We start from the raw sequence: 18,982 nt of genomic DNA, 5'->3' as shown, positions 1-18,982 counted from the left end.
AGGAGGGGAGTGGAGGCAAGGATGTTGACAAACAGCCTAGTTCTTTAAACTGAGAAGGAAACAACACAGAGGTGAGTCCGCTGCAGTTGGATGTTGCACTGGCTGTGCTAGCTCCGGATACTCCTGCTAATTCGAGCTGTGAAAGTGGCCCGTCTAAGATTTTGGAGCAGGATCAAAGTCCTGATGTTGAAAATCATAAGAGCGCCCCTCTCTTGACCTGGAGGAAGCAGCATTAATCCCATCTGGTGTGATTCCCTCGGGAAGTTCCATAGAGGCTGTCGGCGAGGGGGTGGCTGTGAACACGGAACTGACTGGAAGGAAGCAGTTGTTGAAGGCATGTTCGAAGTCCCCTAATGTTTCTGGTCTTGGCGTGATGGGTCATTTCCCACAAAGTCTGGCTAATCATCCAGTCCTGCCTGTTTCATATAGTAGTCGTCTTTCCATGAGGGGATCTTTGGATTCCTTAAATTGCTAAACACTTATTTCGTGCTATCCACTACAGCTATCCAAAACTGGAAGGGGGTACCTCATCTGAAATACTGTTTTGTATTGACAACGTGTTATTTTATTTCTTATCTTTGTTAGAAAGATGTGTGTCTAATTCCGATCATATGCTGGATGTGCTGTCTCCAATTTTGTCGGGGGTCAAAGTCTTACGTCCTCTGGGCTGTGTGAAACACCAGTCCGAAATGTCAGAGATGAAATCTCAAGCAACTCAAGATTTCTGTGTGGTTAAAGATGTCAGCCTACAGGTGGGCAAACCGCGCCGGATTGAAGGTCTTCAATGTAAGCGAACTACGTAAAATCAAAACAAATAGAGGACCAGGTATAGTCTTTAAAATCTCTCGTCACTGTGTGTAATTTACATGTTACAGAGGATCAAGCAGCGGTAGAAATCTTCTCAATTGAAAAAAAAGGTGTAATTCAAACAAGTGGGGTTTATTCTTTAGGGACCGCACCAGACTCCTCTCCTCTGCTAACGAAACCTACGGGGGTGGGGGCTTCTAACCTGAAGGGTGGAGGGACTTATAAGCATAAGGACAAGGGAAAAAGGCTGTATTATGAAACGCAGATACAAAAATGTAGATTTGCAAGTGTACCAGTTATGTGCAATGCTGAACGAACAAATGTTGCCACTTTCCCCCTTAAATTGTAATATGCCACAGTCCACGCCTTGACCCTAGTGTATACAGAGCCTGGTTCTTAAAACAATTATATTCCTCAGTTGCAGATCAATGAGGTGGAAGAGGCTTTAATCAGGGTAAAGTGCTCAAAAGGGGGCTTGTGTTACATAGTGCCAGAGACTATCCTGCTTTGGTCATAAGTAAGGATGTTGTGAACTATGATGGTGGATGTAAAACAGGGAGGAAGAGCACTGGAGGTATAGGGGTTGAGGTTGATCTCCAAAGGGTCTCTTCTGGGGGGGGGGTTACATATGAAGGAATTGTTATCAATAGTATCCCCTACTGAAAAGATGCCCTCAAGACACGATCCAGGCTCTAAATACCCCAAACAAGGATGCAAATTATTTTTTCCTTCTATCACAGCGCCTTGAGTGTACAAGTGAGTTAAAGTCAAATAAACTGAAAATAGGCCCAATGGGTGTAGAAACAGACCCAAGTCGAATATGTTGGATTTAATTGTTTTCTTTGATCAGGAATTGGGTCCTCTCAATAGATGCTCTATTCTCCACTCTGAAATAGAGGCATTGAAACTTGTAACAACAAGGGACATTGAAAATGTATACATAAATTCTATATAAATTCATCTGCTTTGCTGCCTAGCTCTAGAATAACGTTTGGCTCAAAGATTACTGTAAAGCTAATTTTGGAAAATGTTGACTATTTTCTTAAAAGGGGTATCAATGTACTTTGTGTTGAGCATGAGGTACAGTTCGATCGTAATACTCCTAAGGTGATTAGTCAAAAAAGTTTCTGGACTTAGTATCGATGGGGCCTGCTAATCCATTCCTTCTCGGTAATCTTATAGCTATTACCGTCTTGGTAGGTCATGGGAGGAGAGTTATAAATATTTTGGAGTCGGTAGAGCCGTGTCCTCGAGGGCCTGAGCAGGGGTATGAGTTGTCCAAATGGAGCACGGTAGCATGGCCATTGAATGATTTCAGCAGTAATCTAATGTATCTGTCGAGGCACAGATAACCCCAGGAGAACACTTTTGTCCTGGAATATGGCAGGCCTAGGGCAAGATGAAGTGAAATTGAATTCTGAAATGCGTCAGCGTCTTCTGAAATCCCATGATTTAATGTTTGCAGGAAACCTGGGCCTGCACCAATTTTGTGTATGAGGATTATTTTGTTTTATCATGTAGAGCAAAACCAGCTGTAAAGGGTCACACTTGTAGAGGTATATCTATTTAGCTAAAAAATAACATTAACTGGAAGCAAAAAAATAGTAGGTTCATCCATAGAACTTGTGTCTTTATCTAAAGTTAGCCTCTTCAAATTAGCCTTGAAGAGGGTGGAGGGCTGTCATTCTTTCTGTTAGTTAATTTCTACATTTCCCTTGGTACTTCTCATAAACACTTAGTCAATTCAATGTTTGCATTGGTTCGTAACCTTAATCAATTCAATGTTTGCATTGGTTCATGGATGATTCTCTGAACATTTGAGATCACCATAAGCTGGTTGAAACACCAATTACACCTTATCTGAATTAGTACAAATACAACAATTCCTCCCAACTCTCTCTGTGTCTGCATCAATGCCAGACCACCAATAAGATGCCTTTACTTTTCTCTTAAGTTTAATAATACCTAATTGCCCTTCATGGTTTATTTCCAATTTTTTTAACTGTAACCCTTTGGGAGGTACCACTCTGCCCCCCCTGAGAATATAACCAGCATCACTAATGGACAATTCATCCATGATCTCCCACTATTTCTTGCATTCTTCCTGTGGTTTCCTTTTCTCTATCCACCCCTCTGTGATGAACTGCTTTACTTTCACCAAGATTTCAACTTCTTCAGAACTTGCCATTCATTCTTCATTCAATATTGCCAAATTACCATCATTGATCATGGCCAAATTGTATTCATCCCATTCATTATCAATATGTTTACCCAATGGTAATGGGAAACGGCTCAACTAGTCTGCCACCTGGTTCTTGTTTCCGGGCTAGTACTATGCATCATATATAAAATACAACAACCTTAGTGTCATACTTGCAAAATGCACTGTTGCCCTGATCACACCATTGGATGCAAGGACTTTCACTAATAGTTTATGGTCCATATATAATTTGAATCTGGATCCCCACAAATATTATCTATATTTCTCCATGGCCCATAATCCAGCCACCATCTCTTTTTTGATTACTTAAAACCTCTCCTTTATAGGAGTCACCAAACGAGAAACATAGGCTACTGTGCTTTCTTCCCCCAGAGAAGACACTTGAGTTAAAACACCACCAAGACCCTTGCCAGTGGCATCTGTCATCAAAACACTACAAGCGCCAACCACAAAACTTCGCAAAGGACAGCTGTAAATATATCACTCTTGATCCTTTCAAAATTCGACTGTAACTCAAGAAGGGACCTGACTTCTTCCTTAGAAGTTAGGCCGGGGGCATTGCTGAGTGCTTCATTTATGTTCCTGTTGAGCGATATATTCTCTCTGCCAATTTCATGCCATAAATACGTTTTAGACCTCAATGCAATTTAACATTTTCCTACTTCTGCAGTTAGTCCCCTTATAGTTAATTCCTCTAAGACTAATTTCAACCTAGCATCATGCTTTTGCCTATCCCAGCCCATAACCAAAATGTCATCTTGGAAGTTCGTAACTCCCATGTGTCTTTGAATAATTTGTGCATCAAGCGCTGGAAAACTGCAGCTGCTGATGGAAGACCCGCAGCAACCAAAAGAAGTGACAAAAGATGTCACACTCCTGCTGTCTGGGTGCAGCTGAATCTGGTGATAGGCTGAGGTCAAGTCAATGGTTGAGAACCATGTGACACCTTTAACCTGAGACAGGAGTTCATCAATCCTAGGAAGGGGAAACTTGTCTACAACAATGCTTTTATTCAAATTTCTAAGATCTATCCTTAATCTCATGTGACCATTAGGTTTTTGAGCAACCACTAAGGGAGCTAACCAGTCTGCACTTTCCAAATGCTCTGTGATTCCCTTGCTTTCCAAAGTATTCAATTCCTCCATGGCATTTCCATTCATCCCTACAGGTATATTCCTGGTTTGTGGCTTTCTTGCTTGCCACCAGGGAGGGGAGCCAACTAGGTCGCATATTGGGTTTGGACCCTTGATGAAAGTTTGACTACAGGGCTGCCCACTCTTGCCCCCGTGGGGACACATACTCCAGCGCTTTTGGTATAACCCTGATTGGCAAGTATTACACTCTCTGTGCGTGCTTAGAGTATTTTGCATACTCCATGAATAAGACACACAAGACACATTATTGGGAGAGTGACATATTTACAAACCCACTCTGACGAAAGCCCAGGACCTGGTTAGGCCATGAGTATAAGGCTAAAACATGTTGGTGATTGAGGGTCATAGGACCAGTACATCCTAAATGCCCCTATATAGTCTTTGTTTTTAAAACTCCAATCCACCCCACTAATAAAGGGATACCTTGGGCATGGATGAGGTTTTCTTAACTTCAAAGTTAGGCCCCCCTTCGTAAGAGCTCTCTGGAATATGGTTGAGCCCACCCTGACCTTTAGGAGTCATGGTGAACCTGATGATGAAGCTTGCTACTATTAGAGTGGGTGAGGGTTATATTAGGAAAATGGTTTCTTTCCCTTCCCCACTCCATTAGGAGTGGTACACAGGTGTAGCACATCCCCCCTCTTCTTCCTCATGAAGGCGCCTGAACTCTAAAAGGGATACGGTTTGGTTAGTGATATTTTGTCAGTGTCACCAGCCACAATTTCTCTGAGATGAAATAAGCATGGATTGCTCCAGTTGACTCAAAGCCAATAAAGTAGACCAAATGCATTGACAATCACCAAGACAAGGGACAGATCTGTCTTGGGATTCCTAATATAAAGTAGAACATCATCTACCTATAATTAGTCAACATGTCGGCCTCACACACCTCAAGCGGTTTTCCACTGCTACTTCTGGGGTTTGACAGGGGGATAAAACTCTAATGCAACAGTACAATATTTGTTTTGGAGATAATTGTTTATAGGATCTGCCAAACACTGATTCAAAATGTACCTCATTGTTTGACTTGAACTAGGTTTTACTTTTTTATCAATAATGCACTACAAACGTGCTTTCTTATTTCTGGTGTGTATACACAATATGAGCTCACTGACCCTCGCTAAACAGAGGTCCTTCAAATTCGAGGCTACATCATATCTTATGTACGATTCTAATGAGAACATGCGCCTCCACGAAATATTTCAGAATTTGACAGTAGCTTATAGTTTGGTAAATTAACCAATATGTCATAGAATTGTTTGGTGGTCCATAAAATTTAGAAAGACAGATGCTGATAGTTTAAAAACAATTTATGTGCCTTTGATATTTCTTTCACCTTTATATATTTTGTCAAATGAATGTCTGATTGGCAGAACTACTAATTAAACCAATTAAAGAAAACAACAATATTTATTAAAATATAACGATGTGTTCTACAATTTCTGTCAAAAAGGTCTTGTAAAGATTGCATGTTAAACCAATTTCACCTTGCAGAATTGTGGTAATACAATTACAAAATCAAAGATCCTAACCAAGGTGCAAATGTATTTGGCATTTTACTAATTACTATATTGAGTTAGGTATATAAGTAGAGAAGGTATATACCAAATTATTTTATATGAAGTGAGAATTACCAGGATCCAGTATTGGGTCTTCTTGTAGTTGTAGCTTTGTGGTGTCAGCAGAGTTACCACAAAAAATACAACACTGCGAGGAACCAACTTTTTTGTTTAGAATTTTAAACAGGTGAATATAGTGAGGTGGTTCTTGCTTGGAAGTGAAATCAGGAAAGTCTAGAAAATTATGTCATATATTGACAACCATGTCCAAAAAGGGGCATAATTGTGGAAAAGATACCTAACCACCAGGGGCGGCCACACAACGAGAGTGGAGGAGCATCGCCCCGCTAAGAAAAATGCCCCAGGACAGAAAAATAAAATGGTAATAACATTTTTTATTACCATTTTATTTTTCAGAGCTTTGTCCTGAACCGAGTGTCGAGATGGGGCGGGGCAACTGCTGCCAAGTGGCAGCAGGGAGCTGTGCACTTGTTAAAAGTACGCATGTCACTTTGGCCGGCCATCTTGCGACGACCATCCTGACATACGGCCTTTAAATATTGCTAACCCAGCTGTCTTAAGACAGCTGGGTTACAGAAGGCACAGGCCTCCAGCGCTCTGGTGAGCGCTGAGAGAGCCCGCTCCCACCAAACCTTACACTGCTTTCATGCTAGTTACCAGCATGAAAGCAGCACAAGGATTGGACAGTGCAGTTTCCTGGGTCCCGTCACACGTTGGATTCAGGAGAGAAGGTGAGACCTTGACAGGAGGACGTCTGTCCAAAAGTAAGTGCCATTTTTTTTCTTTTATTATTATTTTACCCCCTTCTGCCCCCATTGTAAGTAAGAGCTAGCCGCCGCTGCAAACCACCGCCCTTCCCCACAGTGCACTTACCGGCTTGGAAATGCTGCTCTCTGAAGGTCTTCGTTTGCTTCACAAAAAGAAAGAAAGAGAGAAAGGTGTGTTTGTATTAAGAAACACATTTTATGTTAAACAAAACAGATATAAAATTTCACCAGAACGTTGAAATATTAATTTTTTCTTCTCTCCACATCACACATGTATGTACCTCTTTTGCAAGTTCACCAGGAAGCATTTCAATGGTATGTCTTGAGGGATGAAGTAAAAATATCTTTGTTCTGCTCTGGGCTATCTAAACCGTTATTGCATGGCAAATGAATGCTCTTTTTCTGGAGCACCTTTCCTTGCACTAAACAAAAACCTTCAGAACATCAGTCACCGGCCACAGGCAGAACTGCTACATCAGTCATGGGGCGAGCCTAGAGAGCCAAAAAACACAAAACATCCACAAAGAACCTTGCACATTGTGTAATCAGGGGACTACTCAACCACCAGACATCCCACTGGGATTTCCATCCTGTGGCCTTGACCCAGAGTCATTTAGTACTCACGGCAAAGGAAACCTTATGGGTAAGCTCGGAGGCCAGGTTCAGACAAATCTAGCAACCAAGCAGTTGGGATGTCGCATATGGAAGGCGACGCCAGACTACAAACTGCAAAGAAGATCGCAAATAATTGGAAATGTGTGCTGAACAAATATGTGCTTGTATGTACACTACCTGCTGTCATGTAAACGCAGTGTATCAGTATATCCTTACACTCTCTACAAATTGCTAGCATACAGAGATGACCTAATCTGTGGTGTATTTTGTCTGTAAAAATAACCAAAAGCCAATAAAAATATATTTAAAAAAAGAGCCTTGCAAATTGAAGCACCACATCTACTCCAAAGTTTGCACATTCTGTCTGCTGAGAGAGGAGCAAATAGATCCACACTCCTCCATCAGTTCTCCAAATGGTATAATAGACTATCAATTTGCCAGACATTTAGATAGATCATCCAGTAATAAGGATTTATGAGACGCTCCAAAGACTAGGGCCTCAAGGTGAACGATCAATGCAGAGTAAAAACAAGACCAGTGCTCATATTTATTATTCCTAGAACTTCATAAACAGGTGTTCCATGTGGGGTGCTTGATTCTCTCCTTTGCTTCAGAACCATTGTTTGTTGTCCCTCTCTGGTACCACCATGCCTCGCACAGCGACCCAGACAGGGGAAATAGAGTAAGACAATCACCACTGTGACCTGACGACCTTCAGGTGGATGGACTGTTGATGGATCAAAAGAGGCAGATGAACCACGGTTTGGTTGGAAGGCACAGATGCCACAGGTGGATGGGGTGGTTCTCCCATTCCACCAAAACTAAACAACACCCACTTACCTTTCTTCTAACACTATGAACTCTGTAAGCACATGTAACTCTGCTATCTGGTGCAACCTTTTTTCTTCACCTTCTATAGGGCATCATGCTTCTTATTTTCCAGAAAACAATTGACAGACTTGAAAAATATTTCACACCAAAGCAGTCAAGCAGCACCTTCATTGTGCAAGCTAGATTTGGCACGCAAGAAGCATATAATTCAGATCACTAACTTTACACTGGTGCTGTCTTACAAAATCCCTATATTACAAAATGTTTAGCTCCAGCTACAGGTACTAGTGGGACATGAAATGGAAAGAATAATCCATTGATCAATGAGATAGAGGATGTTGGCCTTGAATGGTAGAGTCCTGGGTGGTGCTGGTAGGCAAAGCTACGCTGGACTACAATCTTTTACATTGCTTGATTCTATTCATTGGCTACTTGTCACAACAAAATTTGATTTCACTGTGCTGACTGTGCCTGTGTGGTTATTCAGTCCTAAGGTCCCAGGTGCTTTATGGAAATCCTGCTTATATAGAGGGCTACATAGTGCTTAACGTCAAATACTGCCTCCTACCATGGATGCTCCAAGGTTCACAAATACTTTTGAAGTTGGTGGCATATTGACTGTCTGCAAAATGTGTCTTTACAGTGTCTTCCTGTCCTCTTGCAAAACATTTGTGAGCATGCTAGCTTCAGATAGACTCTGCAGGCTCCTAGTTTCATGCTATAACATAGTCTGTTTTCCGTTAAATGTTTCTGTTGTTTTTGATATAACTGATGACTGTCTATCAGGTCGACAACCCAAGGACTCTAATTTAGAGACTATATGAAAGGTAATAACATAACACTGTATCGAGATCTGTGTTGGGAAGTTTTCAGGTGTATTTAAATTTATGTTACAAGTCGTTTGGCCTATTTTGAGTGTTGGACTTGACCCTGCGTTTTCTAAATGGAAAGTATTTGGTGATTTTATAGTGACGGTTCATTCAAGAATTGTTTTCGTGTGAGATTAGAGAAAGGTTTTATTTATAGACTCCCATCCTAAAGTATTGTGCCTTGATGAAAATATTTTTGTCTTTAAGGGCTCCCTAATTTATCAAACTCCCCAACTGAAGACAGCGGCTGTTTCGGGAGAAGAGCTGGCCCAGTGGTAAACGCTGCCGATGTTATTGCATGGTTGCCACGGTTCAAACCCGGGCCTCACCTCAACGTCTCATTATTGTGTGCAAATTGCGGAATCTCTCTGTGCCTTAAAATGCATAAAATTGTCTGGTTCTGTTATAAAGTGCTCTTGAGCCGGGTTCGAGTTATAAAAGTAACATATTTTTCATTACTTCCACAATCCTCTCAGCTCTAGATACAAGCCCTAGTTCATTCAATTTAAAATTACCGATCCATCATCTTTCACAGCTGAAAACTAAAGCTTCAGAGGCTTCGTTAGGGAGATGCTTTGTAACAACATTGGAGGCCAGGAGGTCAGGCTAAAAGGGTGAAGGTCACAAAATAAGTAGATTGGGTTGAAAGCGCAATGTGATGCAAATAGGACTAGGAGTACCTGTGTACAGGTAAATGCTCTTTTGGAGAGTGGAAGTGCAGATTTTAAGGCAATGTAGACCACTCAAGAGGTGGAGTTTTTTGCCTCCCAACCCCATCCAAGGTAGTGGCTTTGCAACGAATCAAATAGGGTCTCCAGGTGTCAGGGATGTAAAGAGGTTTCACCGTTTTTATGGACATATCAGACTCTGCATGCAGACAAAAGGACAGGGAGACAGTGTAAACCTATAACACGCCTTTAGAAGTAACAATGTTAGCACTATTTCCCATTTCATCAGGGGACCTGTTTTCATGGGAGAGTACTAAAACTTTCCAATCTAAGATGGTGGTGTAGTAGTTCCAGGTCAAGTGGGCAAGAGACTGTATTTAATCCAACACAACAAAAAACACCTTGCCAGCTGCCAGAGCTGTGTGTTTTGTTGGGTTTCTGCACTTTTGTACCAGTTTGCACTTAGCCCTCCCTTCGTATGCACTTTGTTTTTGTTGCTCCCTTTGATTTCCCTCAGATAATATCCTGCTTAATCTATTTCTATTTAGCGGAATTTCTACAGTGCACAGCTTACCAAATAGGGCTTCCTGGTGCTAGAAGGCACAGAAATGAACCAGATTCCAGGGTACCAACTTAGCAATCAGTTTTGAGAGACTTCCAGAAGTTGGGTTTGACAGGGGAATTGCAAAGTTTTATGTAGAGAGAATTCCAAAGTTTGGCTGCCAGATAAATAAAAGACCGATATCCGGTACCTGCGTTTATGAATTTTCAGAATCCCTGCATGCAGCACATTAGAGGATCGTAAGGCTCTTAATGGCACATAGGGATGAACAAGACCTTTGTTGTGGAAGGCAATATGTGACGCACAGCGCTTTAAATGTAACTCTTTTTTTGACTGGGAGCCAATGAAGTTTGTTATGCAACTTGGAGGCCGAGTGATGCTTAGGAGCCCTCATCAGCAGGAGTGCTGCCATGTTTTGGACAATTTGTAATCTTCTTAGCATGGATTGGGAAGTACCTAAGTAAAGCAATCCAAACATGAGGTCACTAAAGCTTGAACAACAACTATTTGAGAAGTTATATGTTGAATTTCTAATACCTTTGGGATAGCTCCCAAGATGTTAAAACAGCCTGCTGGTAGTGTATTGACTTGGACCTCAAAAACACAATTTGCCGTCCATCCACATTTCTAAGTTGTTGACTGAGGATTTAGCCTTTGGCTGATGACTAAAACTTTCAGGCCAGCAGTTCAGTGGCCAACAACTAGGGTGATTACCTAGGATCATGACTTCTGTTCATCCACCATTCAGTTTAAGAAAGCAGTTGACCATTGTCAAGAGGCATGGTTTAAGGCATGACACAGAGTGATGTTGCGGGGTAAGCAAGATGATCGGTTGAGTGTCATCAGCATATGACACCATTGACAGACCATAGGACTAAGCTTTGTGTGCAAAAGGGCACACAAAGATTAAACAATGTGGGGCTCAGCAATGAGTCCTGGGGAACTGCACATTCAAGGGATAAGAGATCTGAATAAAAAGGCTTATCCCTTCCTTGAAGGCTTCAATCATTGAGGAGGGACGAGAGCCATTTACTTGCCTAATGTTCTACCCCAGGATTCTATAAACTCTCAAAACAGGATAGCATGGTCAACCATGTTGTAGGCTGCCTTGAGATCTAGTAAGATAAGGGTTGCTGTGCCGCCCATATCCAACGTGCATTTAAGGTCCTCGGTTACCACCAATAGCACTGATTCAGTGCTATGGCCAGGATGGAATTCCATCAGGGAGATGTGGAGCAGATAGATATTTTCTAAAAGCTCAGATAATTGTTTATTTATATGCGTCTCCACCACCTCTCCTAGGGAGGGAAGGAGTGATGTTGGCTATAGTTCTCCAAATGTGAGGATTCCAGGGATGGCTTCTTTAATAGAGGCTTAAAAACCACATGTTTCCAGGCACTAGGCACAACTGCACTCGACAAAGATAAGTTTAAGAGCTCTTTTACAACAGGGAGGATAGTTTCTGTCACAAGGTTGAGAATATGAAGTGGGGACAGGTCTATTGGAGAACACAATTTTACTTTTTTAAGAAGATGTGCTGAAGTTCTCATCGTCAAATGGTGGAAAAGCAGAAAGAAAGGGCCTGTTTCATCTAGTGGGACAACCCTTTCTGAGTTAGAGAAGGAAACATAAATGTCATGCATTTTCTTGAAGAAAAGAAAGGCCTTACATTGATATTCTGACGGAGCTGTCAAAAGTTTTTTTGCTGCAGGATAAGTGAAAGACTTCACTATCAAAAACACTTTTTTGGCCAAGTTGGCAGCATTGTCTATTTGCTTGGCAAATAAGTCTGCCCAAGCTTTCCTAATGGCTTAGAGAAAGATGTTAATCACCCTCCTGTATTCCTGTTTATTATCTATTTCATAGTTCTTTCTCCATTTTTGGCTCCAAAGTTTTAAGGGACAGACGTATCAAAGGATTTTACCCATTCTGTGTCTATGGGAAAATGCGTTGGTACATATGGCCCTAAATTCCTTTTTCATGCCTCATAACTGGGAATTAAACCAAGGGGCAGACCTATTTGCATTGGGCCCGTGCTTTCACACAAAGGGGGCTGTTATTAGGTATTGTGGTAATCCATTCTCCATCTGGTCACCATCAATCACAGAATCATTGGGACCTGGCATCGTAGAGGCTAAGAAGGAGTTCAGTTCTATGGGACTGAGTTTAGACCAGCATCTACTCCTGTTTAAAATCTTATTAGACAATGGCAGGTTCTTGGGCAAGGAAAATGCGATTGGGGTTACAAAATTATCCAACTACATACTTGGAAATGGCAGATTAACCAACAACTCATCAATATTAGGGAACAAGAAGGTGACCTTCCTTATGTGTGGAAGAATTCACCAATTACATGACTTGGATAATCTGGAAATAAATTATTTGCTGGTGGATAATAACCATCCTCAAGATGAAGACTGAGGTCGCCCAACAGTGTAGGTGAGCCTGTAAAGCTAATCCTTCAGGTAAAGCTTGTAGGAACTGAGTGGGAGGGCCAGAAGGGAAATAAATAAGGGACCCTGAAAAGACTGATGTAGCTGAACCCTTTATAGAAAAAAGAGCACTTTCGCAGTCAGGTAGAGGAAATGGGGATATAGTACAAGTTAGGGGATCCTAGATGAGGATAACGTTCCCACCACCCTTCCTGCCCACCGGATCCTGTCTTACAACCTCTGCACATCATTGTTCCAGTTCTTTTCAGTTATGAACCACCTCCTAGAACCTTCTGCTTTCCTCTCCTCTCTTCATAGTCTGCCACCGAAGTGTTTACTCATGTTGTGAGTGACTACTTACCCTTAGACTACAGTGGTAAGTTCTACCACCTAATTTGGCATGCACAGATAATATTGTTTTTCTTATTGATTAGCACATATAATAATATACTTTGCCTCACCCTAGGTGGTGGCTAACTATAGAGTGAGAGTGGTAGTCCAAAAAAGTCTGGGGGGCCATTCCAGTGATTTCCCCTTCGCTTAGCCTTCTTCCCTGTTTCCCTCAGATTCTTATATATTGTGCTTGTTGCATTGAGTACTTGTAGTCGGACTTGCATGGAGGTAAAGGGTTGCCATCGACCTCCATACCACAATATCCTGACACAAGGACAATCAGCACAATCCCTCCAACCAGGGTGCAGCTGTACATTCTAAACGTTGTGTCATGGGTTTCCAGCAGCACAACCTAACTCTGTGCCAGAGAACTTTGTATCAGCTTTTGAGGGGAGAAGAGGGCAGAGGCACCTTAATAAACAAGCATTGGCAAAGTCACTTGGTTTTGCCTATGCAAGCTCTATTGGCTTCGCCAATGTTTTTTTAGACATGTTGCGCAGCAGCCTGTGCTACTGCGCAACATGGCTTAAAGTTAAATAAAAAAAGTGCTATGAGAAGAGCCTTTTTTTCTTTATGTCATGTTGCACACCATCCTACACTGCTGTGCAATATGTATAAAAAAAAGTGTGTGGGAGAAGATAAACACCAACAATGGACAGCAGGAGGAGGGCAGTGGAAACCAACTCAATGGAGATGTGGGGGAGGAGGGAAGGAGCAGCAACAACTGACAGTGGCAGGAGGGGGGAAGCAACACAAGGGAGTTGTGGGGAAGAAAGAGGGAGAAGAAACAACAGACAGTGGGAGGAGGGTAGGTGCAACAAGTAACACGAGGGAGGAGACGGGTAGGGAGATGGACTGCAGACACATGCACTCTTAAAGAGTGCATGGAAAAATGTTTTTTTAAAAGTACTTGCAGGCGTGCCTGGCCAGAGAAAAGTCACTGACCGTAGACAGGAAGCTGTACTAGGCGCATGCGCCAAGGCAGGGACAAACATTGATGCCTTGGAAGGAAGCAGGAGGTGAGCACGAGGTGCTGACCAATAGGAAGCTAGGAAAAGAGAGTGCCATGGACACCAACCAATGGTAAGAAATGGAAAATGGTACGAAATGGAAAATAATAGGTGAGCTTGAAGCCCATTTTTTTTTTTTTTTGTTAACAAAAGATTTTGCAGACAGTTTATGCACTGTCTCAGGCAAAAACTAAAAATATGCAGACAGAGCCAGCGCCAACCATCAAGGGTACTTTGAATTTCATTACAGGGCCAAAGGCTACCATTATCCATAAATCCTTTTAATGCCATTCCAGTGCGGACTGTAGACTCACAGTCATCACCAGATATGGAGCGTGTCTCATAATCAGAGTTTCTAGATTCCCTCTTTCTGATGATAATTTAATTTAGGAGTCAGAAAGACTGAGTCAAGATATATTAAGAGGCAGGAATTGAAAAATCAAATTAAAAGTATTGCCCAAAATAAGTATTGGTTGTCTAAGTCTTACTGCTCTCCGATCAATGTGCGATGCTGTCAATCATCAATTAACAGCTTTTTTGATGCTCACTACTCGTGCTAACGTGTCCCAACAATATAAAAGGGCATCAAGCCCAAATCAAGATGGCGGCTGCTATCGTGTTATGCAAGACTAGTACTCACAACTCGCACTAGCTTGTGAAAATAGTTTAAAAAGGGCACCAAGCCCAAACCAAGAAGGCAGCCGTTCTCGCGTTAACCGGCGAGATTAGTGCTGGGAGGGTGTATAGTCGAGAAGAATGGCTGGGCTCGACCGGGGGATACAGGCCAATTAAGAGGGAGTGATTGGGCAGGTACACTGCCCGTGTCATAAACCTCCCACTCTCCAAGCTGATCGCAGCTCGCGGGATGTCCTTGAGCAGATCTCACATCTGGACTCCTGCGATCCCAATGCGTTCGGTCCATGTCAAAAGCCGTAGGCGGCCCAGGGCTGTGAACTAGTAGTGTCACATTGTGAACGGCTTAACGGTGTACAATAAGAGAGAGCTTTATTTACATGGCGTTTAAAGCATTAAATATAACTATACAGTTGGTGCAGTATGTATCTCTGTAAATTGGAGCTAGAAGAGACTGAGAGAGCATAGCTTATATAAGTTATATTAACATGAAATGTTTATGAATTAAGGTGTGATACTGCTGCATAGAAACTATAATAATAATAATTTTGCTTAGATATGTACTTGAATTATGACCACGGAGAGTGGCCACCAATGTATACGCAAACTAATAATGATGACCAAAATGTTTATGATACGTTCAAATGAGCTTATACTACCATTTGCGTTATTAAATCTGTATTGAAAACCTCATAGGCCTTAAATTAGCATGAGCTGCAGCTTAGCTGCCTAGCCCTCATATTAAATGCATTTTTCTATTTTTCAGTGTGCTGACTCACAAAGGGCCATAACCCTGCTTGTTCTTTTCCTTCGAACTTAGAAGATGAATGTAACCATGTAGATTAGTTTCCCACTGCTTCTCATCGTCTTGAAAACTAAATGTTATAAATGAATTGAAACAGTGTAGATTAATGTAATGTACAAGGTCATTCAAACCGGTGAAGACAATGGAACTGCTGACCAAAAGATGTGCAAGGAATTACAGGAGGATGAGATCAGACTGGACGTGCCATTTCTGAAGACGTCAATTACGAAGACCAATCAAAGACTTGTAAACCAATACGGGGTGAAGATTAGGATTACCTAATGTTTAATTTGATAGGTTAAAGATAGTGGGGTATAGTGAATGTCCAATAGAATTTTGGGGGAAATGTACTATGAAAAAGGGATAAAAACCCATGTCACAGAAAGGTCATTTAGGTGGGTTAGGGAATGCTATTGATTTTATCCAGAAACTCTGTCACTCTGTTTGTGTGACTTGAGATTTTATTAAAACCATCCTCGCCCTTAGATTGCCCATTTTTACACTTTACGTCCTTATGAGGGAAGTACTCTTTTTGCCCCTTAGAGCCGAATTCTGACTGATGGCGATTTGACTGATGTCCTGAAGACGAAGACTGAACCTGTGCGCTGATCTAATCCTTGGAGGGTAATTATGACAATGCAATTGTAATTTGTCTGTTTGCTTTTCCTTTCTAGGTACCAACTGCTGGCTTTTGACAGAGACCTTAGCTAGATGTTTTCCAAATTAGTGTTCTAAATTGTTTTGCATGAAGCCCAACATGCTAATGCTAATCAGTGGTTAGGACAGGTGTTCACTAAAACTGCCGCATATAGACAAACGACTGACATTATGCTATGTTGAACTGACGTGATATTGACACTCTGCTAAACTTGATCTATGTTCACGCCGTGTTATGTTCTGATGTTTGTGATTCTCGCTTTAATAAATCTTATCAAAGTTGCCATATCGTGACTATGCTATTATGTTTCTTGGTGTTGAGATTAACGCATTTGCTGTTAGATTGTAATTGAGAGGGTATAAAATTCATAAAATTCTACTAAAAAGGTTTGGTTATTCATGGCTGAAAGGTCATGGTAGCGTCTTTGAATTGATTAATGACTTTGACTAAAGTAAAATGCATTGTCGTGATAAATATTGATGACATTATTGATGTATTGATTGATGTATCTTGTCCTACGGTGTCTCTCAATTTGGTCAAAAGATTCATTGGCCTAAAACGAGTCCTGATGTGTAATAAATTATCATAAAGGGATGCGATGCGTTAACAAGACCACAAAAGCCTGTAATAAAAATATAATCTAAAATAGTAGTAAAGTGTTGCAACGTTATTGTAATGAAGAGAAGTATAAAGTGCTACTTATCTGGTTGAAGAGCAGCATTAAAAAAGGATGATTGTTCCACACATGGGCCTTTTGTATGTTGCTATGGTGTGACTCTGGAATGTTTGTTTTATGATATAATGTACTTTCAAGTCCTGCATTGCAGTGGCATTAAAATGATTTATGCATAATGTTAGCGTCTGTGCCCTTAATGAAATTCAGATTCTCTTGACATTGAAACTTTGAGAATCACTATTCTCTCGTTGAAGTGTGGTGTTGCCCCCTTGCATACCTTCAGAGAGGGATGAGTAAGGCAGGTTATGTGTCAGGGTGCAGAGGATTGTCTGCAGCACAGCCAAAGACGCAGCTGCATTGCCGAACTCCTTTAATCCTATGGGCAGCAGTAAATTGTGTATCCAACTTTAACTGCTGTAATTTACTGCAGTGCAAAGGGCCCAAAGTCCCTAGGTCAAAGGACCAAAGTGCAAAATGCCCTCTAAAAACCCACAAAGGTAAACTTAGTTTCGAGCACACATATTTCCGTAAGAATTCACAAAAGAGCGAATGCTAGAACACTATTGATAACTTTGAAAAAACACAGTGCTACCAAACAGCGAAAAAAGATCCCTGCAAAAACGTGCTCAAAATAATTACTGTTTTAGAGACCTGATAATGCAGAGTCTTTCCTTTATCTGTATCGAGGAAGATTGGGGCTCCGAGGAAAGGGACACACGGGGCTCAAGGATGCGGCTTAGGAAACATCTAGAGGCGTTGGAGCAGGAAGCACTGGAAGGTGGAAGCAGGAAGTGCCATGGACAGCACAGAGTCCACGCGGAGGGAAAGTCAGGATGCAGTAGAGAGGCTTCTCGTGTAACTCTGCATTTGCGGTAAAAGAGCTGCTTGCACGCAGGTGCATATATATAAAGAGGATTCTACAGAAACTGTGGTGACTAGCCCTGTCCTGCTCCCAGTAGCGGGTGTACAGTACGTTTGGGGTAGCATATAGCCTCGGGTCCTCGGAGAACGCTTTAGAAGCATGTTCCTAACAGTGGTCTCAGGTGGCCTAGTAGTGAATAAGTGCTGCATTTGAGCAATTTTGGTGGTATGACTGGAGACTTTGATGAATGTAAAAACGACATAAAATATGCAAGTAAGGAGGGCTATAACGGGGACATCAGTAGTGATGCAGTTCGGGTCAATGTCAAGCTTTATGGATAATTGTTAGTCGAAATGTGTGACGTTTTTGCATATGCCTGTGTTTGATAATGAGGTACAATATAGTCCAAGATATTTTCTATTAGATTTCCAAAGATTTCGCAGAGACTGCGCGATCTTTTTTTACAGATACTTCTCAATGAGTACAACACGGTAGTGCTGAGGTGCGTTTGAGGACTGGCTGCCTCCAAAACTGCAGTTCTGAAAGAAATACAGATATTGACTGAGGTAAAACGAGCATAAACAATACCTCGATTTTCTGGTTCGATTCTTTGAGATCGTTGTGGATTTCCCTGCGGAACCTGTAAAAATTTCACAAGTTTAGTTTTCTTGTAGGGGTTCTGAAATTGGCAAGAATTGTGCCATGAAGTACGCTCTGAAATGTGTTTCCATTTTAATATAAAGTACTGTGCAGTATCTGGTTACCTAACACATACCATAAAACTAGAAACGTCACTTCCTGTACGTTGGTCTTATTATAAGTTAATCATTTTAGGTGATTGGAAACAACATCATACTAATGTATACGTTTCATAATACCATCACATAAATCCAGTACACATTTCGCTCTAAAATAATTTAGATTCTGTCATTACAAGACATTCGTTATTCAGTAACAGGCAAATGTAACAATTTTGTTTCTGTATACTGTTTTACCTACTGAGGTCCACATAACATATTACACTCGATTGTTTATTTTTTTTTACGACGGAACTAATTATATTGCAGGTCGTCCACTTTCTGAGAGCATAAGTAGCAACACTTCTTGGTTTGCTCTATCATTTGCCAAACTCTGGTAATTTCCAGCACACATATGTTTCCCTGAAAAAATTACATGTAGCTGAGCTTGCAAGATCTTAACTATATCTCTGTTTCTGAGAGGCATGTACATGGATAACAAGCAATTCGTGAACAAAGCCTTAAAATCAATCACTTCTGACTAACTGGATATCATTACCTTCAATTTACATTTAAAAAAGCACTAGTCTTTAAAAGTATTGTCTAACTGCAAGGTCCTCAAAAGATGTTTACCTAAAGCCCGATAATCTGGAACTTTGCAAATTGTGTAATCCTTTGTACTCTTGCTCAGTTCATGTTGAA

At 41.3% G+C, this 18,982-nt stretch overlaps 1 protein-coding gene across 1 annotated transcript in view; it reads right to left on the bottom strand.

The window, feature by feature from the left end:
- LOC138302052 (M-phase inducer phosphatase 1-A-like) overlaps window positions 1-18,982 on the bottom strand; it is a 118,867-nt gene that overhangs the window by 65,163 nt on the left and 34,722 nt on the right. The window contains exons 4-5 of the mRNA XM_069242452.1: window positions 18,132-18,183; window positions 6,636-6,672 (exon numbers count right to left, since the gene is read on the bottom strand). Of these exons, the coding sequence (XP_069098553.1) occupies window positions 6,636-6,672; window positions 18,132-18,183 (89 nt within the window). The remainder of the gene's footprint in view (window positions 1-6,635; window positions 6,673-18,131; window positions 18,184-18,982) is intronic.

This window comes from Pleurodeles waltl, chromosome 6 (assembly GCF_031143425.1).
Source record: "Pleurodeles waltl isolate 20211129_DDA chromosome 6, aPleWal1.hap1.20221129, whole genome shotgun sequence".
Classification (NCBI taxonomy): domain Eukaryota; kingdom Metazoa; phylum Chordata; class Amphibia; order Caudata; family Salamandridae; genus Pleurodeles; species Pleurodeles waltl.
Note: the sequence above shows the minus strand (reverse complement) of the source record. Positions and strands in the feature narration are given on the sequence as shown.